Source organism: Hyperolius riggenbachi, chromosome 7, assembly GCF_040937935.1.
Source record: "Hyperolius riggenbachi isolate aHypRig1 chromosome 7, aHypRig1.pri, whole genome shotgun sequence".
Taxonomy (NCBI): domain Eukaryota; kingdom Metazoa; phylum Chordata; class Amphibia; order Anura; family Hyperoliidae; genus Hyperolius; species Hyperolius riggenbachi.
Window position 1 is genome coordinate 285,232,003 of NC_090652.1, and position 26,722 is coordinate 285,258,724.

At 45.2% G+C, this 26,722-nt stretch overlaps 1 protein-coding gene across 6 annotated transcripts in view; it reads left to right on the forward strand.

Moving 5' to 3' along the window:
- LRP1B (LDL receptor related protein 1B) overlaps window positions 1-26,722 on the forward strand; it is a 2,031,260-nt gene that overhangs the window by 1,357,309 nt on the left and 647,229 nt on the right. For all 6 annotated transcript variants that reach the window (XM_068245873.1, XM_068245875.1, XM_068245874.1 and 3 more), the window contains exon 31: window positions 3,430-3,524. In XM_068245873.1, coding sequence (XP_068101974.1) covers window positions 3,430-3,524 — 95 coding nt within the window. The remainder of the gene's footprint in view (window positions 1-3,429; window positions 3,525-26,722) is intronic.

A 26,722-nucleotide genomic window follows, 5' to 3' on the forward strand; every position in this document is an offset into this window, starting at 1 on the left:
CAACAGATTAGCGGCAGACCTCACTTGTGGCACAGCCAGCATGCTCAGACTGGAAACAAACAATGGTCACCAAATAAAAATGAGAGGTACAGAGTCGGCACTGCTGTAAGCTGTAATTTAATCCACAGGTGGTAGACATCACATGCGTGTAAAATAGAAGAGGTACACGTACCATGAGGGGGAGGCTGTGAGCCGGTGGTGGGTTCTTGACAAGTGTTAACCGAGCTGTTCACTGTCTGTTTAGTGAAGAGCGGAGAATGGACAAAGACGTCCATTCTCCGCTTAAGTCGGAACATAGCCTAAAATAATTGGGCTGTGTACTGAGCAGTTGTATACTCTAGCTGCTGAGGTAATAAGACTGTATACTATAGATCAGGGGTGACAAACTCAAATACAGGTATAAAAAATTGTATTGTGCTTGGGCACACCATTCCAAGGTCGGGTGCTTGGTATTGTGGCATAGGCTATGCTAAACAGCTTCAAAAATATCGACTATACCAACACACCGTGTTGAAAAAGAAAAAACGCTCTTTTATTGAGCAATCAAGTCCACAAAGATACCGACACATGTTTTGGGGGCATCGCAGGGTCCCCCTTCATCAAGGCGTGGGAACAACACGCCTTGATGAAGGGGGACCCTGCAAGGAATTGATCATAATGGTAGTATGGTTTATGCTAGGCCACCTTTAGCATGTAGTGTGGTTCATGGTCTAGAAGGTAAGACAGATACCTACTAACCACTGCGTCCTGGGTTCAAATCCCAGCTATGGAATATGAGCATGCTTTTCAAAAAGTACAAATCCTTATTCATGCTACTTTTTCTATTGAATTGATCATAATGGTAGTATGGTTTATGCTAGGCCACCTTTAGCATGTAGTGTGGTTTATGGTCTAGAGGGTAAGACAGATACCTACTACCCACTGTGTCCTGGGTTCAAATCCCAGCTATGGAATATGAGCATGCTTTTCAAAAAGTACAAATCCTTATTCATGCTACTTTTTCTATTGAATTGATCATAATGGTAGTATGGTTTATGCTAGGCCACTTTTAGCATGTAGTGTGGTTCATGGTCTAGAGGGTAAGACAGATACCTACTACACACTGTGTCCTGGGTTCAAATCCCAGCTATGGTATATAAGCTGTTTTGAAAATCTGCAATTCCCTACTTGATGATATAAGAGGGAGAGGGAGGAGGAGGAGGAGTTTAAATTTTTTCAGACGGAATTCCGTATAGGTCGGAATTCCGCGGAAAAGCTCCGGAATACCGTCGGAATGAAATGGTAGCGGAATTTCGATATGACCTCACCTCCCATTAGGCTTCAGAATTTATTCGTCAGACTTTTTATAACTCCGAGAACTTTTTATCTGCTACCTTTGCATAGGCATGCTAGAAAATTAACAAGATAAAGCTATTTTACTATCAGCTATTAAACTTCAAAGGAAAAGGTGCATCAAGTTTTTCTTTTCCTTTTTTTTGTAATTTAGCAACTTTGATGATCTGTCACTGAGTCACGGTTTAATGAGCTACATCCTTGTTCCAAACAAGGAATCTGGCACATGATGTAATTAACGAGAACTTGTTTGATGTTCTTCCCCGTAATGATGGATATTTGAAGAATAATTGTCTAATTTTTTGGCATTCTATTTTTGACTCGTGAAACGTGTCAAAATCGTTCTTGACATGTGAAAAGATCCCTTGTGCCGCTGCCAGCGCAGGCTTTCTGGATGGATCATTATATGTCCCGGTTATCCCAATGCTTTGAGGATGATGCCTAGCGGGATTCTAATAACTGGGTTCTTAGCTTTGACAGCAAAGTGTTTCTGCATCTCAGTAGTATTTAACTCATTACAGACCACCCATAGCAGACCTCCATCCTGTCGCAATGTGTCTTTCTGTACCCAAATGTAGACCGCTTCTTATCGTATCATAATAAAGTGGATGAGCCCCCCCACCGATTCGGAACGATCGCACAGCACCCGACAATTTGCACTTCATGATATAGCTGCAGTGCAACCAAAAAAAATCCCACTCTCCATGTAGGTAGCCAAGTATAGGTGCCCCCAATATAGGTAGCCAAGTATAGATGCCCCCAGTAGAGATAGCCAGGTATAGGTGCCCTTAGTATAGATAGCCAGGTATAGGTGCTCCCAGTATAAATAGCCAGGTATAGGTGCCCCCACTTGCATACTTATGGCCTCAGATCAGTGGTGACCCGCAGTGGAGACAGGAGAGTAGTGCACCTAGTAGTGGCGTGTATACAGGAAGTGCTTACTTCCTGTACTGTATATAAGCCGTTACCCGGGGCACTGCTCTCCTGCCCTGCACCCCTTGGAAGACCCCGGCGGACACACTTGGTTCAGGTAGTGACATAAAAGGTCCGCCCCTGTGTGTTTAACATCTTTTATCGATAATACTAATACACAGTAAGAATGCACAGGCCTGTATTTTGACCAGCATTACAGTATTTCAAACTCATCCTTTATACCAACAGAAAGCTGTCGTCAACTGGAAGCACCGGTTGGCGACAGCTTAGTGTAGGCGGTGCAGATGTGGGTGGTGGTTTAGTGTGGTTGGCAGCTTAGTGTGGGTGGCGCAGTTGTAGGCAGTGGCTTAGTGTGGTTGGCAGCTTAGTGTAAGTGGCGCAGTTGTGGGCAGTGGCTTAGTGTGGTTGGCAGCTTAGTGTGGGTGGCGCAGTTGTGGGCAGTGGCTTAGTGTGGTTGGCAGCTTGGTGTGGGCGGCACAGTTGTGGGCAGTGGTTTAGTGTGGCTGGCAGCTTAGTAAGGGTGGCACAGTTGTGGGCAGTGGCTTAGTGTGTGATTGGCAGCTTAGTGTATGTGGCACAGTTGTGGGCATTGGCTTAGTGTGTGATTGGCAGCTTAGTGTAGGTGGCACAGTTGTGGGCGGTGACTTAGTGTGGTTGGCAGCTTAGTGTGGATGGTGCAGTGGTGGACAGTAGCTTAGTGTGGGTGGTAGCTTAATGCATCAGTTGGGGTGTGCATGCTGCGCTAGCAATTCTTTTAAATTCAGGGGTTTCCTGGTAAGGAAAATACCCTCACCATTTTAGGTATTCATATAACAAGTACAGTTGTGTCAATCTAATCAGGTTCATGCCAGTAACCACGTAGCATTACAACAGTAACTAAGCAACGGCGAGGAGTGCAAATAGTGAGTGACATACACAGGTGCAATTAAACTTTTAGCAGATAACATCCTGATCATAAAAATGCCCTACTTCTCAGCATTATACACTGGCAATGACTCTTCTAATTTGGGTGCAGGAGGGCGTCAGAAGTTTGGACACCGATGACAGAATCTGGTTGTATGATTTGCAGGCTGCAGTGAGGCGCTTTGACGGCGATTAGCAAATAAAGGGACCTGCACCCAAAGTGTAATATAACCTGAATATTTCTGTTTTTTTGTTGTAAAGGAAGATCTTCTGGATGGACGGAAACAGCATCAATATGGCAAATATGGACGGCAGCAACAGTAAGATCCTCTATCAGAACCAGAAGGAGCCAATTGGTATGTGTGCAGTTTCGTTTTTGGATTTTCCATTTTAATCAATACACTTATCACTGAAACTCTTTTAATAACAAATACCTAAAGCTGACATAAATTCACAACTTCCTATGTGGTCTAAAGAGTAAGCAACAACATAATAACCTTACAAGAAAAAAGATTTCCTTGTTACAGCTTATAGAACTCCTACTGAGGTTCCTGCTATCCTGGGAGCATAGAAAGAGTTAACCTCCTGTATTAGCTTAGAATTCGGTTGACAGCTCAAATTACACTGGCTCATTAATTGCAGATAAGGGAAATGTAGGCTGTTCTCTATAAACACACACAGCGTGGATTTCTCTGTGTTTACTCTGCAAGGGGGAGGAAGGATTATTAAGGCTGCAAACTTTTTACCTCTCTCATGACCAGAAGTGGCAGGGTGGAATGTCTTGGGTGGTTTCAAAGTGAAGAAGAGAACTGGTAACCAAAGGGGGGCATCCCACTCAAGTTGTAAGCATAATGATGTTTTCCCTTAACAGGTGGTTTTTATTCTTTTTATTAGACAATCCACTGTGAAGCACCAGCACAACACAGCTCCTCAGATCAGGTCAATTAGCCTGTTTTAATTATTGGTTATTAGGAGCCCAAGATATGATTTGGGTGCCTGATTTTGACCTTCTATTACATACTAATTAGTGGTTGTAGCCAATCCTAGATGATTGGCTACAACTGTTGGTCCAATGAGCACTAAGGTTTTTAAACTTGTTGTAGGAACATACTGGGGGGTTAGGAAAAATGTTAGGGAGGTTATGGTTATTCACTTACAGGGGGCTTGGGGTTGGCCATTAGGTGGAGTGGTCTTTATAGGCACTTACCAGGTGGTTGGGATTAGGCATTAGGGGGGGGGGGGGGATTAGGGTTAGGTACTTATACGGGAGGGTTCAAGTGAGAATAGGTGCTGGGTACTGCATAGTAAACTTTCAGTAATTTACATTACCAATATTTTACTACCGTATATCCTCAAATATAAGTAGTCCTTGTGTATAAGTTGACTCTAATATTTGACCCTCTTAATCTGGAATTTTTTATTGACTCAAGTATAAGGGCGTGTACTGCTGCACTTGCTCTGCACTTTTAACTACTTGCCGACTGCTCCACGCCATTGGTGGGAACGCGGTGGGGTGGCAGCCCCAGGACCATTTCATGCGTGGAATGGCGTGAATGGCCTTCAATGGGGCTAGCAGGAGATTGTGCAAGCCGATCTCCGCTTGGAGCTCCACTCTGCCTTCAGCCTCCCAGCGGCAGTCGCTGCTCGCAGACTGTTAGATGGCAAAACCACCGTCTAATATACCTGTACAGTGCTGCGATCTAAGACAGCGCTGTACTGGGGACAGCCGTGTGACACGGCTGTCCCCTCTGTAAGCCAGGAAGTGATCGGCTGTCACAGGCTAAATCCTTTGACAGCCGATTCACGCCGATTGGCTGGCGGGAGGAGGGAGGGGGTAATATGAAATAAAATAAAAAATAAGGAAATTTATTCAAAAATTAATAAAAAAAAATATTTATATAAAAAAAAAGAAAAACAACTGGGGAGTGATCAGACCTCACCAACAGAGAGCTCTGTTGGTGGGTAGAAAAGGGAGGGAGAATCACTTGTGTGCCGAGTTGTGCGGCCCTGCAGCTAGGCCTTACAGCTGCAGTGTCCCAATTAGTAAAAAATGGCCTGGTCTTTAGGGGGGGTTTAACACCGCCATCCTCAAGTGTTTAAATTTGCATACGTTTTTTAATTGCAATGTCTTTTGAAAAATCATGAAAATCGTGCAGACCTGTACACACTGGTGCAATGCGATTTTTCTATTTTCATGAAGGCTAAGCTTTGCGATTTAAAAAGCACATGCTATTTTAAAAATGCAGCGCAAGCACAGCAGTGTGTACAGGCCCTAAGTCTACCCAGCAATTTTAATGGCTGCACTTGGAGACCAGGAAGAATTAACAGGTGCACTTGGGGATCAAGAGAGGTTGATGACTGCACAGCATATAGTATCGCAGCCATTAACCTCTCTTGTCCCTCAAGTGCAGCCAATAACTCCTCCAGGCCCCCAAGTGCAGCAATTATTCACCCCCTTCCTGCAGCCCAGTATGTCCCCATCCAAACCCCCCACCCCCGCCCTTTTCTTTGTTAATAGGACCAGTGCTGCTCGGATACCCCTTTTCAAAATCCGGATCCGATTCGGATCCGGATACCCCGCTATCCGATCCGGGTCGGATATCCGAATTCAAAATTTTCCGATCCGAATCCGATTCGGATATCCGACCCTAGTATCCGATCGGATTCGGATATCCGTGTTTAATCCCGGAAGTGGCCTTTAAATTGCTTTAAAAAGGTTTTTTAGGGTATATGAGGCATGTAGCATCATAATTTTGAAAATGGAAACACTGATGATGTGGGGAGTGGACTTAAAATCCCCCCCCCCCTAAAAAAATGGCTGTCAATCAACATCAGAGTGGTATCAGGAAGCAGTCGTACTGACGCAGTTGGGGCCTCCCCACAACTCGGACAGCAGACACCTCCAAAAAAAATTACACAGCTATTGTGTTTAGATAGTTGACCATGGCACTGTTGTAGGTACCACGGCACAGTAAAAAATTAGGAGAGGTTCCAGGAAGCGGTCGGTCGTACTGCCGCAGTTGGGGCCCCACAACTCGGACAGCACAGACACCTCCAAAAAAATTACACAGCTATTGTGTTTACATAGTTGACCATGGCACTGTTGTAGGTACCACGGCACAGTAAAAAATTAGGAGAGGTTCCAGGAAGCGGTCGGTCGTACTGCCGCAGTTGGGGCCCCACAACTCGGACAGCACAGACACCTCCAAAAAAATTACACAGCTATTGTGTTTACATAGTTGACCATGGCACTGTTGTAGGTACCACGGCACAGTAAAAAATTAGGAGAGGTTCCAGGAAGCGGTCGGTCGTACTGCCGCAGTTGGGGCCCCACAACTCGGACAGCACAGACACCTCCAAAAAAATTACACAGCTATTGTGTTTACATAGTTGACCATGGCACTGTTGTAGGTACCACGGCACAGTAAAAAATTAGGAGAGGTTCCAGGAAGCGGTCGGTCGTACTGCCGCAGTTGGGGCCCCACAACTCGGACAGCACAGACACCTCCAAAAAAATTACACAGCTATTGTGTTTACATAGTTGACCATGGCACTGTTGTAGGTACCACGGCACAGTAAAAAATTAGGAGAGGTTCCAGGAAGCGGTCGTACTGACGCAGTTGGGGCCTCCCCACAACTCGCACAGCACAGACACCTCCAAAAAAATTACACAGCTATTGTGTTTACATAGTTGACCATGGCACTGTTGTAGGTACCACGGCACAGTAAAAAATTAGGAGAGGTTCCAGGAAGCGGTCGTACTGACGCAGTTGGGGCCTCCCCACAACTCGCACAGCACAGACACCTCCAAAAAAATTACACAGCTATTGTGTTTACATAGTTGACCATGGCAGGTACCACGGCACAGTTCAAAAAATAAGAACCTGGCTTCATGAAGATGGAGTCAGGAGGTTGTGGTGGTAAAGGGTGGTTAAGCAGCAAGCAGGCATAGTGATAACCACTCAGCCACTTCATTTCCCCCTCTTGCCAACAACAGGGGCCAGGAACTCACCAATTGCCCAAGCCTCGTTCATCTTTAAAAAAGTCAGTCTGTCCACAGACTGGCCTGACAGACAAGAGCGCTTCTCAGTGACCACGCCACCGGCCGCACTGAAGCACCTTTCCGACATAACGCTGGAAGGCGGGCAGGACAGCACTTCCAGGGCGTATTGCGCCAGCTCGCCCCAGATATCCAGGTGCTTCACCCAGTACTCCAAGGGGTCCACAGGGGTGTCGGTGTCAAGCCCGCTATAGGACCCCATATAGTCGGCCACCATCCGGGTCAGGTGCTGGTTCTGGCTTTGAGAGCCGGATGCTGCTGCAGGCACCTCCTCTGTAGGCAGCGGTACTGGTGTGGCATAGAGCGCCTTTGTCAGAGACAGCAGGTTTGTTGGGCGCCTGCTGATGCTGGATGCAGGCACCTGCTGCTGTGCTGGCTGGACTGAGACAGCAGGGGGGGTGGGAGTCCGGGGGAAGGCTTCCTCCAAGCGCCGAACCAGAATCCGCTGCAAGTCCCTGATTCGGCGCACAGGGTCTCCTCCTACAGGCAGGAACTGAGCCAGCTTCCCCTTCAGCCGTGGGTCCAGCATCAGGGTGATCCAGATGTCCTCCCGAGCACTCATCTCCTTCACCCTTGGGTCTTTGCGCAGGCACTGCAGCATGTGCACTGCCATGGGGAAGAGGGCTGCCATCTCTGCTGACCTATCATCTTCTGCACCGCTGACAGTGCTGTCGTCCTCCTCTGATTCCGGAGCCTCATCTTGCTCTCTCCACCCCCGCACTACTGCAGCTGCACTCCGCTGTGCCCCCTCCTCTTCAAGGTCAGGGACCTCCAACTCCTCCAAGTCCTCCTCCAACTCCTCCGAATCCTCCTCCTGCTGCAGAGGTGGACTGTGAAGTGTGCTGCTGCTGCTCCTGCTGCTGGATCAAGGCTTCCTCTCCCACTTCCAGCAGAGCATCGAGGGCCTTGTCCAGCATGCACACAATGGTCAACCACTCACACAGCGACGCATGGTCCCGGCTGACCATGTTGGTGGCCTCCAGGAAGGGTGCCAGCACAAAGCACACCAGCTGCATTTTTCCCCACTCAGCAGGGCGGATGATGTCTGGGAGGTGGGTGGTGCCGGTCCCCAACAAGTTGGCATCCATGGTGGCTCTGGCCAGGTACAGGTTGACAGCCCGCCTCTGTTCAACCAGACGTTCCAACATCGCCAGGGTGGAATTCCAGCGTGTTGGAACGTCTATAATGAGGCGGTGCTGTGGGAGGTTCAGCTCCATCTGCACGGCTGTAAGGGTCGCTGTGGCACCACCCGAGCGGCGAAAATGACCCACCGTTTTCCTTGCCGCTCCCAAAAGAGTGTCCATCCCCTGGTAGGTGTGCAGGAATTTCTGCACCACTAGGTTCAGGACGTGGGCCAGACAGGGGATGTGGGTGAGGTTTCCCCGCTGGATGGCGGCAACCAAGTTTGCACCATTGTCGGCCACCACCTCTCCGACTCTGAGGCCTCTGGGGGTCAGCCAACTCCTCTCTTGCTCTCGGAGCTTGGCCAAGACGTGGTCTGCCGTCAGCTTGTTCTTGCCCACCGTGACCATCTGCAGCAGCGCTTGGCAGTGGTGGGCCTTCACGCTGCTGCTGAGGCGGGGTTGTTTGGCGGCGGATGGAACCGGATCAGAGCTGGAAGCTGCTGCACTTCCCCTGACCCTGCTGCGGGGTGGCACCACCCACCGTGGTGATGATGCTGCTGTCTCCTCTTCACCCCCTTCCACCAAACTGACCCAGTGCGCGGTGAAGGACAAATAGCGGCCTGTCCCGAACCGGCTGCTCCATGAGTCCATTGTCACATGGACGCGCGCACCAAGCGCATGATCCAGCCCACGCTCCACGTTGGCCTTTACAAAGCAGTGCAGTGCTGGGATGGCCTTGCGTGCGAAGTAGTGCCGGCTGGGGATTGGCCAATCCGGCGCTGCGCACTGCAGGAGCGCACGCATCCGGCTCCCCTCCTGCACAAACGAGTACGGGAGGAGCTGGGAGGACATGGCCCGTGTAAGCAAGCCGTTCAGCTGGCGTATGCGACGGCTGCCGGGAGGCTGAGCCCTGACCACAAAAGAGTCACTCAGCAGGGTCTGGTGGTGGGGGCGTTTTAGGCTTGCACGGGAAGCTGAGGAGGGAACAGAGGAGACCACTGAGGAGGACTGGCTGCCTGAACAGGCCTCAGTGTCAGCAGGAGTGGCAAAGCTGGTTATAGTGCTCTGACCTCTGCAAGGGCCAGCGCCAGCTTCCTTCAGCAGCTTGAATTCCTGATGCTCAGGTTTGTGCTTATTGCCCAGATGGTTGATGAAGCTGGAGGTGCCATAACTGGAGGGGTGAGACCCTCTGCTCAGCTTCACATGGCATAATTTGCACGTTACAAATTTGCTATCCAGTGAGGGCAGATGGAAAAACTGCCATATTGGGGATTGGAGTTTTCCCTTACGTGGCTCAGAACGGGATGCTGCTGTGGATTTTCTCCCGGTGGTGGTTGGGGCCTGGGGTTGAGTGGTGCGGCTGGTGGTAGTCGTGCCACTGACAGATGGAGCAGCAGCCTGCGGGTCACGTACTCCATGCCCACTGCTGCTCCTGCCAATCCCTGCAATGCTCAACCTGCGTGCCATACACACTGACTCCTCCTCCTCAGAGTCAGAGCTGACATGCCCCTCCGGTCGCTGGTAGTCCGGGTCCTTCACCTCATCATCAAACTCCCCTTCGTAAAACTGCTGGGATGATGAGCCCGCCTCAAACTCCTCTTCTGCTGACACATCATGGACGGGCTCCCCCCCAACAATTACTGTCAGCATCTCAGACTCTTCTGTAAAGCCAATTTTGCTGAGAATATTTTCTCTAGGGCTAGGGCTGGTGGTGGTGGCCTCACTGTCACTGGCTTGCTCCTCGTCATGCGCCATCTGCTGCATCACAGACGCGGCGTCCTTCTCCTCCAATCTGCGCCGCTGACCCTGCTTGAAAATTGACGCAACACGCTGCTGCGTCTCTGCAGCGTGACTGCCAGTGGGTAGCGGCGGAATGACTGATGCGGCAGAACTGCTGCCAGAGGCCGCAATGTTGCTCACTCTCCTTCTGGCCTTGCCCCTCCCCCGTCTCACACTGCCAGTGCCAGACATAGTACAAGACTCACTGTCACTGATGAGTCGACGTCACAGATGATGTGTGTGGGGTACTTGGTGCACTTTTATTATTGGCGGCGGGCTTGGAAATGATCAGCAGATTGACAGACAGGAGTACAACAACTAAACACACTGACACTGCTCACTCAGCAGCAGCACAGCAGCAATAATCTGTAGTACTAGCACTGTCTGCAACTACACAATATAAAACCACAGTAGCAGTAGTAATAGCAGCCCAGCCAGCAGCAAGGAGCCTGGAGTGTGTGCACACAGACACAGCACACACAAAGACACAGGACCTAGTAGCAGGCACAGGCAGCTGCTGCAGCTGAAAGACTGACTGACAAGACTGACTGACACTAACAAATTACACAGACTAGCTAAGCTAACTACAACACAGTAAAACAGTAAAACCAGAAGGTGTTTTAGTGTTAAAACGCTGGGTTATCACTGGGATAATGTACTTGCTTCAGCCAAACACACTGGACAAACTATCTCAGTGGCAGTCACAAAGCAAGGACGAGATTCTTAACATGCCCCCCTCCTTATATACAGGAGGGACTGGCCAAGGTTCCCCTCTGTGATTGGGTGCTTGGGCTTAGGCTGGGAGCGCTCTGATTGGCTGAATGACGTCATGGACATCATGTCCATGGTTACAGTACCCGGATTCGGATATCCGATCGGTATCCGCGGATATCCGGGTTATGCGACCAACTATCCGCATAGAGCTATCCGGATTTCCGTCCAGCTATCCGGAATCCGGATCCGATCGGATAGGCCTAAAAAGTTCGGATATCCGAGTCTATTCGGATATCCGGTATCCTGATGAGCAGCACTGAATAGGACATGTGCAAGTCGTTTGGACTGCAGGAAGTCTGACGGACTTATGGGTAACTGACCCCCTCTCTCCCAGCCGCACAGCTGAGACAATTAAGCCTCATTTAAATCACGAATTTGAGTCCTTCAGGACTCGTGAGCCCATGCCTGCTTGTGGTCAAGTATATACAGTATTTACTGCACCATGTGACGGTGCCACAATACATACTCCAGCTCCTGAATCAGAAACAGACTTCAACAGAGTACCGCTAGCAACAAATGTTGCAAATGTCTCATATCAGAATCAGAATCATGTTTATGCCCAGCACAACTGGGTAGTGCCCAGAATTAGATTTGGCACATTTACAGAACTTAAACTATAAAAAAGAACATACAGTAACACAGGATACACTAACATACCTTATACACAGCAGTGCAAATAAGATTGTAGGTAGCAGCAATACCCTAAAGGGGAAGGGCGTGGAGGGAGTTGAGGAGGTTGACAGCTGAGGTAAGTGTTCCAGTGCGTTGAGGTCCTGGTGCCGATGGCATTAAACCTTTGGCCTTACAGGAGCCAACTGAAGAAGCGGTGGCCTGGGCATGAGGGATCACTAGCAAATCCTCATTGCTCTGAAGCACAGTCTGGAGTAGTAGAGAAGATCTAGAGGGGGCAGGGGTTTCCCAATTATGCTCTCCGCTGATTTGATGACCCTTTGTAGTTGGTGTCTGTTGCTGGCGGCAGAGCCAGCATACCAGACCAAGATGGAAGAACAGAGGAGGAGCTTAATGCATTGTACAGGTAGTCCCCGACTTACAAACTCCCAAGTTACGAAGGACCCGCCAACATGAACGGCATGAACACTGTGTGTCCACGGGAACAAGTCAAAACAAAAATTCGAATTGGACTTTTAATTTTTTAAACTCGATTTTCTCAAAAACTACAAGAAAAATAGCTTTTAAACTTGTATAAGCAGGTACAGAGGACAGAGGTCACACAGAGGCGGACACTGGAGGCACAGGGGGACACTGGAGGCACAGGGGGGCACAGAGGAGGCACAGTGGACTAAGATGGCGCAGTGTTCCTAATTGTGAACAGATTCAGGTTAAGAACGAACCTACATTCCCTATCTCGTTTGTTAACCGTGGACTGCCTGTACAGGTGGAATAGGATGTATACAAGTGTACACTTACTCTACGTGTGAACTGCTGTCCTCTGCATCTAGTTCCTACTGGAGACAGGTACACATGGCTGACTTCATGTCACACAAGTCTGATAATTTGCTCTAAGCGGCACGGAAAATTGAAATATGTCAGGCAGCTCATATTATGTCACAGTCTGCAAATATTTGCATAACTATTATTATGGTATGCGTATTATAGTTATTATATATGATTATGCTATTAGCAGCTATTTTTGCAGATGGAAACTTGTAGGTTTAATGGCCCTGTAATAGATGTAACGGGGTTACATTACGAAAAAATAAGTGTTTACTGTTGCTTAAACACGTTTTCTGCCCCCGCTATATGGCTCGGGGCCACGCTGCACTCACAGCAGGAGTTTACATCACTTTTTCTAATGTCTTTTTAGATATTTAATTCTTGTGCTTTCGCCCTTCAGACCAGGGCTATTAGAATGTATGCCCAGTCTATAGCCAGTACTTACTCTGCATATATTAACTTTAAAGCCCGTTTGCCTGATTATCACTATTATTATTTTTTCTTTACTTCTTAAGTGCTACTGTATTATGCAGCCCCATGCATTAAATAGTAAAAAGGTGCAAATTACGACGTATAGACAGAAATAAACACAATGAAGTTGCTCAATGGAAAAAAAGACCATTCAACATTTAAAAGCCCCACTGCTGGCTCTCTCTTAGATTATGGCGTAAGAACTGTGAGGAACAGAGGTTGCCTAGCTGCCAATGTTTGTATGTGTTCAACTGAGATCACCGTTTAAAGTGGATCCGAGGTGACATTTTACTCATTGCATAATTGTGTTCCTTTCCTATTGTTTATAGGGCATTCCTCAAGCCAAATACTTTTTTGTTTTTGTTTTAATACTCTAATTCCCTAAAAACTAAATAAACCACGCCCACAGGTTTTCAGAGAGCCTTGGCAGTAGCAAGGGCTCATGGGAGCTCCATCTGGGCAGGAGGAGGAGGAGGTGTTACTAGCCATTGATTTCAGAGGCAGAGGGTAGGAGGGGGGATTATTTTTTTTTTCACAGGCTGAGTGATCAAGATACAGATAAGCCTGCCTCTCTGTAATGTTTACAGACAACATGGCTGCTGTCATTGTATCACAGGAAGAAATAATCATTTTCTATTAAAGCTGTTTGCAGCTAGATTTGCTGTGTAAACTATCTAAACTTTAGATAAGATATATAGACAAGCTACTTGTTATAGTTAGTTTTTCATCTCAGATCCGCTTTAAGGCCTCTTTCACATTGCGACGTTAAAGTCGCACGTTAGAAAATTTTATAACACAGACTAATGCACAGCAATACTAAGTCTGTGCGACATTCACAGTGCACACGTTAAGTTTGTGTGTAACGTGAGGCGTTATTTGAAAGTGCTGCATGCTGTGCATTTAGCAAAGAATCTGCTGTGTTAGGGCCCATTCACACTTTTCAAAGTGCTAGGGTAATAAAAGGCTATGGGCCTGTTCTCATTTGGCCGATTTGCGCAAATCACCGCAAATTGCCCAAAAACACTAAACACAAATGCATAGCTTGCACCAATTTCAGGCGATTTCCTGGCGATCACGTTTTTGTGCTATAGAAGCGCAAACCGCAATCGCTAAAAAATCGCCAGGTGTGAATGGTGATTTTTTGGCGTTAATTGCCAAAAAATGCTAGAGCAAAATGCTAGCAAAATCGCTAGCGTTTTGCGATCAGCAAGTGTGAATGGGCCCTTAGTTGTGTTGCACATGCTCATTAATGTATTCTTTTTTTTTATATGTAACGCGTGCACCGTTTTCATTCCATGTCTGTGCGATGAAAACGGCGCACCAAATGCAGGGCTAAAGAATGCACTATAACGTTCAAGTTATAATGCACAATGCGTTCCTGATGGGAAAGTAGCCTTAAGGGATCCAAGCAGCCATTTCCCCCCTCCCCTTCCCTCTGCCCTTGTTTATCCAAGGGGAAGGTGTGAAGGTAATAAAATGTGACTCTCTAAACTGTTTGAAGTAGAGTATACTATCTCCACACCACCCTGCCAGTGAAAGCTTTTGTATTTTCATTGCTACTGCTAATTACAGCAGTCCTTATCTGCCTGCACTTTCTTAGGATGGCAGGCTGCAGAAATAGGGCAATAAAAGCTTCTAACAAATATTTAAATGTTAAAAAAAGAGGTAGAATTGATGATTTTGTAATGAGCCACATTGTTAGCATGCATTTTTAATGTGTAATTGAGATGCCCTGGGGGCTAAAAATGCTGCTCGGTTCACTTTAAAGGACAACTGAAGAGAAAGGTATATGGAGGCTGCCATGTTTATTTCCTTTTAAGCAATACCAGTTGCCTGGCAGCCCTGCTGATCCTCTGCCTCTAATACTATTAGCCATAGCCCCTTATCAAGCATACAGCAGATCAGGTGTTTCAGACTTTAAAGTCAGATCTGACAACACTAGCTGTATGCTTGTTTCTGGTGTTATTCAGATACTACTGCAGAGAAATAGACCAGCAGGGCTGCCAGGCAACTGGTATTGATTAAAAGGAAATAAACATGGCAGCCTCTGTATACCTCTTACTTCAGTTCCCCTTTAAGTTGTCCTGTCAATAGTAAATGGACATCCTCTGTCAGAGTGCCTGATGTCCGCGATCATCAGGCTAGCCTGTGCAAAATAAAAACTCTTTGTTTATACAAATGTTTTTGTCACTGAGGTAAGCCTCCTCAACCTTTTTACCATTTTATTCTGTTTTTAAATTGATTCATACATACACCAGTTTGCCTCTGTCCCCGTATTGTGCTTGCTAATATAGGAAGCTGAATATATTATTTTATTCTATGTAATTTTCCTACAAGAAGAAATAAAGAGAAGCATGTGATTGACGACTTGGTCACGTGACTAATTTGTAAATCTCTGACTGGCTAGTTGCTACAGTATTATTACTCAGAATCAGAATCAGAATCAGAATTATTTATTTCGCCAAGCATGACAGGATCATGCCTGGAATTGGGTTTGGCACATTACAGAGCTCAACATCTACAAGGACATGAATAACAGTGCATTAAACAAGAGAGATACATGATAAGCATTTAAACAAGATACAACAGATAGTGGAGGCAGGCTATGAGGGCTTGGCCCACAAGTTCCAAGCGCGTCTGTGAGTCTAAGAACAATGGGGTGGAGATGAGCCGTGGGCGGAGTTCAGGAGATTGACTGCTGAAGGGAAAAAAGAGTTCCTGTGCCTCGTGGTCCTGGTGGGGATGTATCCCTTCTACACCTTGTTTTAATCCACCCAGGAAGCAGAAAAAAAATCATATGCTCACAATCATCCAATCACATGCTTTTTTTTCCATCAGTCATTTTCACATCGAAAATGCTATTTTCAATTTCAAGAAAATATTTGCAAAAATACTTTGTATTTTTTCAATATGACCAAAGAAAACAAATATTTCTTTTCAATGCAAAAAAAGTTACATGCATCAGAGAAAGTCACACAAAAAAAGTGGAAATTTATTTTAGCATGAAAATGTATGAAAAATGTGAATAATTACAAACTTATAACAAAATGATTTTTGATTGAATTTTTGCTCAAAAGACAAATTTTATGTTATTTTTGCAAAAATGAATGCGAAAAGAATATTGGCGGTTTCGCTTATCACTGTCGTCCTCCTGGGATTCTGGATTGTTTTTGCTGTGGGATCATGTGATCTTTGGATCACATTGCACAAGAGCACATTTTTAGGAAGATGATTAAAGTTGAAGTTTTAGCACTGTGTGGGTGCTCACATGCTTATATTAGCCTTTGCATCTAACATATAATATATAACTCAATGACTTGATGCACTGCAAAATTACGGGTGTTTATAGCCTGGCACTAAAAGTATTCCACTAAGGTTTGCATTATAAGTAAGTGTTTATCATACGAAAATATCCACTTCCAAGTCAACCAGCCGTTAGAGTAATCTGGAAAGTTTGATTGCCAATTTTCAAAAAGTTGAGTTGCCTCTTTAACACAGAAGTACTTAATAACTTTTATGTGTTCAACAAGAGCAACATCTTTAATGCATCACTTCAAAGCATTGAGCGGAGCCATGCAAATCTTTATGCTCTCGTAACCTAGGCATACGTCTAGAACCGCCAGCTTTTAGCACACCTACAGCTTTTTAGATGCTCCTTAAATCCAATCTACAGGCAACAAAAAAATTACCTGCAAGGAGAAGAAGTGATTCTCACCTCCCCAGAATGGTTTTCTACTGTTCCCAATGCTCCTTTTCTCTGCTTCCAGGTTAAGTAGCAGTGGCGGCTCCAGGAATTTTTTTTAGGGGGTGCTAAGCAGGTGCTGGACCAATTTCCGTGGGAGCTGACGACCTGCGCGCCGCGGCAAAAAATGGGCGTGGTCATGACCGGATGAGGGCGGGGCTAACTGTAATTTAAAGTGAACCCAGGGTGAGAGTGATATGGTGGCTGCCATATTTATTTCCTTTTAAACAATTCTAGTTGCCTGGCAGCCCTGCTGATCTATTTGGCTGTAGTAGTGAACTGAATTACATCAGAAACAAGCATGCAGCTAATCTTGTCAGTTCTGACAATATTGTCAGAAACCCCTGACCTGCTGCATGCTTGTTCAGGGTCTATGGTTGAAAGAATTAGAGGCAGAGGACCAACACGGCAGCCAGGCAGCTGGTATTACTTAAAAGGAGATAAATATGGCAGCCTCAATATTATTCTCACCTCGGGTTCCCTTTAAAAGTGCAACGCAAAGACAGAGGGCCCAAGTATTGGTGCACCTTTCCCCAGAAAATTCACATAATTGTGCATGTTTTCTCAAGAAAATAGACGTAATGTGCGCAGATTTGAATAAAAAACATGTTCAATAACCCCAATATGCACAATCGGTAGCAGATATGGCCCCAATATGCACAATCGGTAGCAGATATGACCCCAATATGCACAATCAGTAGCAGATATGACCCCAATATGCACAATCGGTAGCAGATATGACCCCAATATGCACAATCGGTAGCAGATATGACCCCAATATGCACAATCGGTAGCAGATATGACCCCAATATGCACAATCGGCAGCAGATATGACCCCAATATGCACAATCGGCAGCAGATATGACCCCAATATGCACAATCGGCAGCAGATATGACCCCAATATGCACAATCGGCAGCAGATATGACCCCAATATGCACAATCGGTAGCAGAAATGACCCCAATATGCACAATCCGTAGCAGAAATGACCCCAATATGCACAATCCATAGCAGAAATGACCCCAATATGCACAATCCATAGCAGAAATGACCCCAATATGCACAATCGGTAGCAGATATGACCCCAATATGCACAATCGGTAGCAGATATGACCCCAATATGCACAATCGGTAGCAGATATGACCCCAATATGCACAATCGGTAGCAGAAATGACCCCAATATGCACAATACGTAGCAGATATGACCCCAATATGCACAATCCGTAGCAGATATGACCCCAATATGCACAATCCGTAGCAGATATGACCCCAATATGCACAATCCGTAGCAGATATGACCCCAATATGCACAATCCGTAGCAGATATGACCCCAATATGCACAATCCGTAGCAGATATGACCCCAATATGCACAATCCGTAGCAGATATGACCCCAATATGCACAATCCGTAGCAGATATGACCCCAATATGCACAATCCGTAGCAGATATGACCCCAATATGCACAATCCGTAGCAGATATGACCCCAATATGCACAATCCAGAGCAGATATGACCCCAATATGCACAATCCGTAGCAGATATGACCCCAATATGCACAATCCGTAGCAGATATGACCCCAATATGCACAATCCGTAGCAGAAATGACCCCAATATGCACAATCAGCACCACCTGAAAAAGAAAAGAAAAACCCATTTACTCACCTACAGCCAGAAGACCTTCTTTCCCGACCACTGGCACGACCTCCTTGTGGCGCGAAGCGCCCGCGCGCCCACGATCCTCTTCCTTCCCGACGTCACGACGAGACTTCCTGCTTGCATGCTGAGAGCAGGGCTACGGGAAAATGGCCGCCCGAAGTCTGCAGAACAGGGCTTCGGGCGGCCATCTTACCGTAGCCCTGCCTGCTGCTCCGTGCTGCCGCTGTGTGAACTGACTTGGCGTCTTTTAGACGCCTGAAGTCAGTTCACTCCAGGGGGTGCTTTGGGGGTGCTTGGACAATTCTAGGGGGTGCTCGAGCACCCCCAAGCACCCCCCTGGCGCCGCCCCTGTTAAGTAGTGACATCCAGTGTTGGACTTAACCTCCCTGGCGGTAAGCCCGAGCTGAGCTCGGGCTATGCCGCCGGGAGGCACCGCTCAGGCCCCGCTGGGCCGATTTGCATAATTTTTTTTTTGTTACACACAGCTAGCACTTTGCTAGCTGCGTGTAACCTCCGATCGCCGCCGCTACCCGCCGATGCGCCACGATACCCGTCGCCGCAGCCGCCCCCCCCCCCTAGACCCCGTGCGCTGCCTGGCCAATCAGTGCCAGGCAGCGCTGTGGGGTGGATTGGATTCCCCTTTGACGTCACGACGTCGCTGACGTCGATGACGTCATATCGCCCCGTCGCCATGGCGACGGGGGAAGCCCTCCAAGAGATCCCGTTCTTTGAACGGGATCTCTTGATCTCCGTTCACCGAAGGCGATCGGATGGGCTAGGGGGATGCCGCTCAGCAGCGGCTATCATGTAGCGAGACATTGTCTCGCTACATGAAAAAAAAAATTAATAAAAAGGTATTTGCTGCCCCCTGGCGGATTTTAACAAACCGCCAGGGAGGTTAAAGGACGGATATCTTTTTTTTTAACCTAACAATGTAACTAGATGTCTCTGGTGAATAGTTGCACCCTGCAGAGTAAGTCTGTCCCAATCCGTGGAGTCACTGGATAGTGGACCAGTCAATAAAAGCCACCACCATATACTTTACCATTTTCTGAGTACTGAAAGTACTAAAAGGGGCAAGCATGGTGGCCATCTTGGAAATGAGCACTGTTGGCTTTTCCCCATGATAACAATGGTGTTTCAGGATGAGAGACCCAAACAACAATGAAGCAGAAGGAATGAAATGAGCCTTCCTAGAAAAGACATTCTCTTTTTTTCTATTCATATGTTGGTTTGTACAGAGTGCTCAGAGTTTCACTCAGGACTAGAACTCTGGAAAGGCTACAAAGGCCCTGGCCTTGGGCAGCAGCCAGCCAAATGGGGGCCGGACATTGCTGCATATGGAAAAGGAGGCTGCAAATGGAGACAGCTTGCAAATGAGCAGAAACATATGTAAATAAGGAGTTGCTGTCCAAGGCATCTGTATATAACTGAAGGGTCTGCTATATATGGATGTTATAATGAATAGGGGGTTGCAAATGGAATGGGAAGGGACAACTGTACATAATTGTTACACTTGGAGGGGGCTGCATAAGTAATAGGAGGGCGGCTGCTACACACATGGAAGTGAAGATGCAAGAAATTTGTCCTAGGTACAGAGTAGGGATATTGAGAAATTCCAATTTTTGATTTTGTTGATTTTATGATTTCCGCTAATTTCCGAGGATTTTTTTTAAAATAAATTTGGGTAATTAAAGTTAGTTCATTGCAATACTTCTGATTATTGGACCAATCCAAGAATGCAGAATTTTACCACATTCATCAGAATACCACGGAAATTTGAGGCCATTCCCAAAACTCAGAAATACTCAGTAGTATTATATTCTTGTGATTGGTCTAAAATTCCCATGGTTCTGTGATTGTGACCTTCTTGATACACTAAGTATAGCAGAGCTGTGTCTCCCTCTGTCTCCCTCCATGGCTTTGCATTCTCCTGGGTGCCAGTGTAGGCGGGAGCAATAGGTGCAGTGTGCGGGAAGGAGAGTGCAAAGTCGTGGAGGGAGATGGGATTCTGCTATACTTAGTATAGCAGAGCTTAAAGCATCTTTGAATTTGGCTCCAAGGCTCCCCATTGGTCTGTTAATAGACACTTAGTATAGCAGAGCTGTGTGGCCGTGTGTGGCGTCGAGTGTGCAGAGATCTTCAATCAATGTATCAAGAAGGTTGCAAGAAGGAGGATATTGGCGAGGGACCTTTTCTGAGGATATTGGCATGGGAATTTTTTTAAAGGTACAGGTAAATATTTCTGGTTAATTAAGATTAATAATTAATAATTTAGAATTTATTTGTGGTTGTTTTGTTATGTCATTTAACCCTTAGTGGAAATGGTAAAGGGGTACTTTGTACCCCTATACTCACTTCTCCTGGGAGGGGGGTGGGCATCTGGGGGTTCCCTTCTTGAAGGGGATTTTCAGATGCCACTATGAACCCCCCAAGGAGTTGTTTCCCCCACCTCCTCCTGGGGCACTGGAGAAGGGGAAGAGCCCCTTGTCCATGGATTGGACATGGGCTCCAGGGAGCAGGAGGAGGCTTGGCCACCTCTCCCCTTCAAAGCCCCCCGTACCATGGACCATGTGGACTGGTATAGCTCAGGGTGCAAAGCTTCCCTTGGCTGGGGCTCCACATTCTGGCTTTCCCAGCCTGCATGGGGGCAAGGGATTAAAGAGGCTCGGAAGGGACCCCACATAATTTTTTTTATTTCCCACACTCTAAACATTTAAAAAAAAAATCCAAAAATAGGTAAAGTTGCCAGGGATCTTTATACAGCCATATTGCGGCTGTATACTGATCCTTGGCCAAAGCATTGTGACTTCGGAGGGGTTTCCAGAAGGATTGTCTCAAAAACTATAAGGTTTTTTCCTTTTTTACCCTCTTGTAGCCACTGTCCCCCTCCACATACCCTAACAATTTGGCAGTTCTAGCACATAAGGAGACTTTGCTATATGCAAAGTCAGTGGCCATTCGCCTGCCATTGAAGTTTATGGAAATTCAGATTCACAAATTTTTCTCACCCAAAAATTTGATATTTGGCCCATCATTAGTGACCTAGCAACACTATATTAAGTCTAAAGAAACCTAAAAATCCAACCACTTTAAAACACAATGAGCTGTTTATGGTAATGTGACTACATTTGTAAATCCTGACATTTTCTCTGCACAAAAATATAGCCTGTGGATGGGATTGAGGTTTGGATTAAAATGCTTTCATAGAAGATAATCCTTACACAATATGCTTGATTGAAGGTGACATCCTTTATCCCACCCTCCACACCTGTGTGATAAGTAAGGCTCTAATTAACAGAGGGTAGGTGTTGGTGTGGGCAGGGAATGCTCCGATACTTAAATACATGAAAACCTATATGGTATATAAATAGGGCTCTTGTACTGTGATTATTAATGAATACCTGTCACCGCCACACTCCTCCACAGTAATCCATATATGCCAAAATACATGGAATTACATTAGCCGTGGAATCTCTGTGATGGCAGATAGGCATACCAGGCATACCCAGTATAGTAGCTATTAAATGTTCTGTTTTATTTCCTTGTTTTAAGCTTTTTTTCCTTCCTCAGATTTTTCTTTTCCATATCTAAACATCTTGTCTATCCTCAAGTTGAATTAAAGGGATACTGTAGGGGGGTCGGGGGAAAATGAGTTGAACTTACCCAGGGCTTTTAATGGTCCCCCGCAGACCTCCTGTGCCCACACAGCCACCCACCGATGCTCCGGCCCCGCCTCCGGTTCACTTCTGGAATTTACGACTTTAAAGTCTGAAAACCACTGCGCCTGCGTTGCCATGTACTCAGTCCCGCTGATGTCACCAGAAGTGTACTGCGCAGGCACAGACCATACTGGGCTTGTGCTACATTCCTGGTGACATCAGCAGGAGCGAGGACGCAGCTGCACAGGCGCAGTGGTTTTTTAGACTTTAAAGTCTGAAATTCCAGAAGCGAACCAGAGGTGGGGCCGGAGCATTGGTGAGTGGCTGCACGGGCACAGGATGTCTACGGGGGACCATTAGAAGCTAATAAGTAAGTTCAACTCCTTTTCCCCCGACCCCCCTACAGTATCCCTTTAAAATTAGGTTAGAAAAGTAGCATAGGATCAGGAGCCACAGAGGCCACAAACTGAACCCAGAGAACCTGGCTGTAGCCCCCTCCTTTAGCGGCTCATCTTTGGTGGTATAGTTGCAATTATTAATGATATGTACATATTTGCAAGTAATAATTAAAAAAAAATATATTTTTTTTGCAAAAATGTCTGCACAAGCAAAAACACCTTAGATCAGGGGTAGGGAACCTTTGACCTATGGCTCGGGAGCCAGATGTGGCTCTTTTGATAGCTACATCTGGCTCACGGTTAGAAATTGATTTACTAAGCTACACCGATTAAGGTAGGCATGCTACTACTGTAGCATGCACTACTAACTTACTCGTGCTTCCCCCAAAACTAATGGCCGCTTTAATTGTCCACCCCTGGGCCCTGCCAGGTCTAGTGACTTTGTAGGAAGAGATCCCCACACTTTGATTGGCCCAATAGGCTGTCTGTCACGTGACAAGCAGCCTATTGGGCCAAAGTGCGGGGATCTCGACCTACAAAGTGAATCAACCCCCAAGTCAGCTAGCTAATTGTACAAGCTATCAGTCGGTATTTCATCTGTCAGGCTCTCTGGGAAATTGCTGATGTTGCTGAAACCCAAGAGAAGCTGAAAACGTGTCTGACACTTTCGCTGCCCGGAGGATCAACTGTGTACACATCACCATGGCAACGAGGACGTGAACCCTCTGCTGTGCATGCGCACTGTCCCAGTTTGAAACATATTGTATGGCTCTCACGGAATTACATTTTAAAATATGTGGCGTTTATGGCTCTCTCGGCCAAAAAGGTTCCTGACCCTTGCCTTAGATGAAACGCTGTGATTATCCTTTTTATACAATGTGGCTGTTCTACAGATTTTCGCTAAGACTGGAACAGTAGAGCACCTAAGTAATCCAGTAAGCAAAACTGGATTGGATTTATAATAAATTGTGATCTGTTAAGTGGCAAACCTTGGGTCCTCATAGACTCTGAGGATGGCTAAAAGGTTGGAAAATTAATGGTTCTGCCAATGGAGTGACATGAACACACCCTACAGCAAGTACCTTTTTGTAAATAAGGGCCCTTTTTTACTGACTAACTTTAGTTTGATTCCATGTTTGGATCAAATGCTTTTAACAATGATTCTCCGATCCCAAGGGCATTGTGATTATAATTGTAATCACAATACCCCTTTCCCACTAATGTGATTCAATCTTTAACCCCATTGCAAATGCAGTGCTTAACTTTTCCACAGTTTCTTGCAGTATATTTGCTTGGTGAGTTTGCTTCCAAAGATTTTTCATCTTTTCTACAAATAATTTTTCAGCATGTAAAGGACCTCTGTCACGAGAATCTTAAAATTGAAAATACATGTAAACATATACAAATAAGAAGTATGTTTCTTCCAGAGTAAAATGAGCCATACATGACTTTTCTCCTATGTTGCTGTCACTTACAGTAAGTAGTAGAAATCTGACATTACCGACAGATTTTGGACTAGCCCATCTTTTCATAGGGGGTTCTCAGGGTTTTCTTTATTTTTAAAAGCACTTAGTGAATCATAGTTGCTCTGTCCAACTGCCAAAAAAGTGTGCAGGGAGATGGGAGGCTGGCCAGCATCTTTGTATAAATCTTTTTCAGGGAATGTCTTTAAAAAAAAATAAAGGCCATGCTGAGATTCCCCTATGAAGAGATGGGCTAACCCAAAACCTGTCAGTAATGTCAGATTTCTACTACCTACTGAAAGTGACAGCAACATAGGATAACAGTCATTTATGGCTCATTTTACTCTGGAAGAAATGTACTTCTTATTTGTATGTGTTTTAAATTTTAAGATTTTCGTGATCGTTCCTCTTTAACAAATAAAAAGTACAAAAAAGTTGAGAAAAAAACCTCATCAAACTTATTTGGAGTACAGTATATCCTTGCATGCCCATATGCAATTATTTTTCTTTTCTCCTGAGTATTCTACTAGGTGATATTTTTACACCTTGTCAATAAAATGCCTTTTAGACCATTTACAAACAAGAAAATACTCAACATAATTTTATAGTTCTTTTTCACCTACTTTTTGGTACTTTTATAATTTATAATAAGTGCTGACAAGTTATTTTAAACAGAAGATGAAAAATTATCTCCAAGAGAAAACTCGGGAGAAAAATAAGAATTGCATATGGGCCCAGGGGCTTAAAAAAGTATTTTAAAGATAAGGGCCCATTTGCAATTCACTTTTTCTCCTGTGCTTTCTCCTTAGTGATATTTGCACATCTTAGAAATAAAATACATTTTGAGACACCAGCAAGCAAGAAAATACTCAGAATACTTTTGACAGTATTTTTTCACCTTCTTTTGATATTTTTGTTCTACAGCCCAACAATAGGCTACTAGTCACATACTTACTCCATGCTATAAGACAAGCCAAGCTAACCCCGCAAACCACGGCCCAAGGACCTTACGCCTATAGGCGTTAGCTGCTCCTGGGGCTGCTGCCGTGGCCATGCCCATTGGCGTGATGCCGACCGCGTCACGCCAATGGGCATGGCCACGGCAGCAGCCCCAAGCGGTTAAACAGAAAATTACAAATTATCTCCTAGGAGAAAACTTTGGTGAAATATTGAATTGCATATGGGCACTTAGGAACGAAACCCTCTTCTCTGAGGAAATTTAGGAGAAAAGTTAATTGAATGGGGTACCTTATCTGTTTTTCAACTTTTTTATATATCTTTATGGACCAAGCAAGCAAAAAAGTACTAAAAAGAAGCTGCAGAAAGTATTATTATCTTGAGCTTTAAAAGAGCTTTTCGGCTATTTTACATATAAGGGAAAAATAGGTAAGGACAAATAATACTAAGTTTTATGAATCAACTCATACATATAGCAATTGTAGATGTGTTTTAATTGATCATCAGTTCACAATTTTAATTCGCCCCTGCACAATTCCAATTTTTGTTGAATGGAAATTTGAATAAAATCCTGCTTTTCAGTCATCTCCAATGCTGGGAATACAAGATTTGTTTTTTTTCGGCAGATTTATTGGCCGATCGACTTTCAGATTGATTTTCCGATTGTTTTTTCTGATTGATTTCCATTCCCTTTTCATGAGAAAACTGATCAGAAGAATGATGGAAATCAGATCGGACCTGTTGGAAATCATCTATCGAGCCATCTATCTGCTGAAAAAACTTACGGTGTATTCCTAGCATTATCCAGGCAAGGCCCGCCAACCTTTGTGCCTGCCACTTAATTGCAGATATTTTTTTTTTTTTTATTAAAACCAGGCCAGGAACTACTCAATTTCTCTAGTTCTCCTAATCCTCCCAGGAGAAACTCTTTAAATCCCACCCAATAAATTATCAAATCAAAGCTATAAAATTCATATAAAAAAAAAATCAAAGTTTAAATGAAATTGTCTTGCCGGTGCAGGCAGCTGGGGAAAACTTTGTCCCACATTCCCATAATCCTTCATTCCTGGCATTAGCAGCGGGGATGGCTAAGTGTAAATAAATAATGATTGATTATGTTTTTTTCTTACATTATCCTCCTCTGCAAGAAGCAGACTTTATGATTTGTGCTCGGCTGTCACCTAACAAATAGTGATATATCTAAGTCACATGTTTTACGATATTTTGATGCGAGCAGAAAGCCGGCTTACAGTATATCATTAACGGGGGACAATTCCGTCCTGCTCTTGTTCCAGTCTAGCCTCGAGCGCTGTAGATCACCTATGGACCTGTCATATATTACATGCTTCAGATTAGCCAGCCGGCTCTTCGAGCCCTGCCGTTAACACCAGAATAAAGCCATCAATTTTAATCCCTGCATTATGCTCCTGTCTGATATACAGAAAATATTGGTGTCATTGTTTTTTTGTTTTTTTTTTAGTTGTTTTCTGAGATGTGTTCTTGTGAGACAGATAACACGGATACATTTATCATCCTATTTAGCAGTTTTCAACGCTTCCCGGGAACTTAATTCTTGTCAAATGGCTTGCGCTGTTTGCCGCCCCGTCGGGGAAGAAATATTTCTTTGTCTTGTTATATCCGAATTTGAAAAACAGATACGAAAGGATGACTGCATTGGCCTCATGTCTGTCTGTTTGCAAAGTCCGGGCGCCCCTTACTTTACTGAAATCTTTTATTTCTTAAAGTGTAATTGCAGTCACAGAAATGAAACCGTACAGCTTTAGCTATGACCAGGGTTTAATTTAGTATGTCATTACATGCACTCTGTTTCATTTGATTCTGCAATTGTTTAACTATGTAATGCTACCTTGTTGGTAGATTTTAGAGGTTAGTGGAAACTTATCTTTCTATTTTTCAAACTGTTCTTGGCATTTATATAATTTTTGGACTTCATCTTTTACTCATATAAAAATTCTGACTTGACACCAATTGAGAAGCCTTGGCAGGAC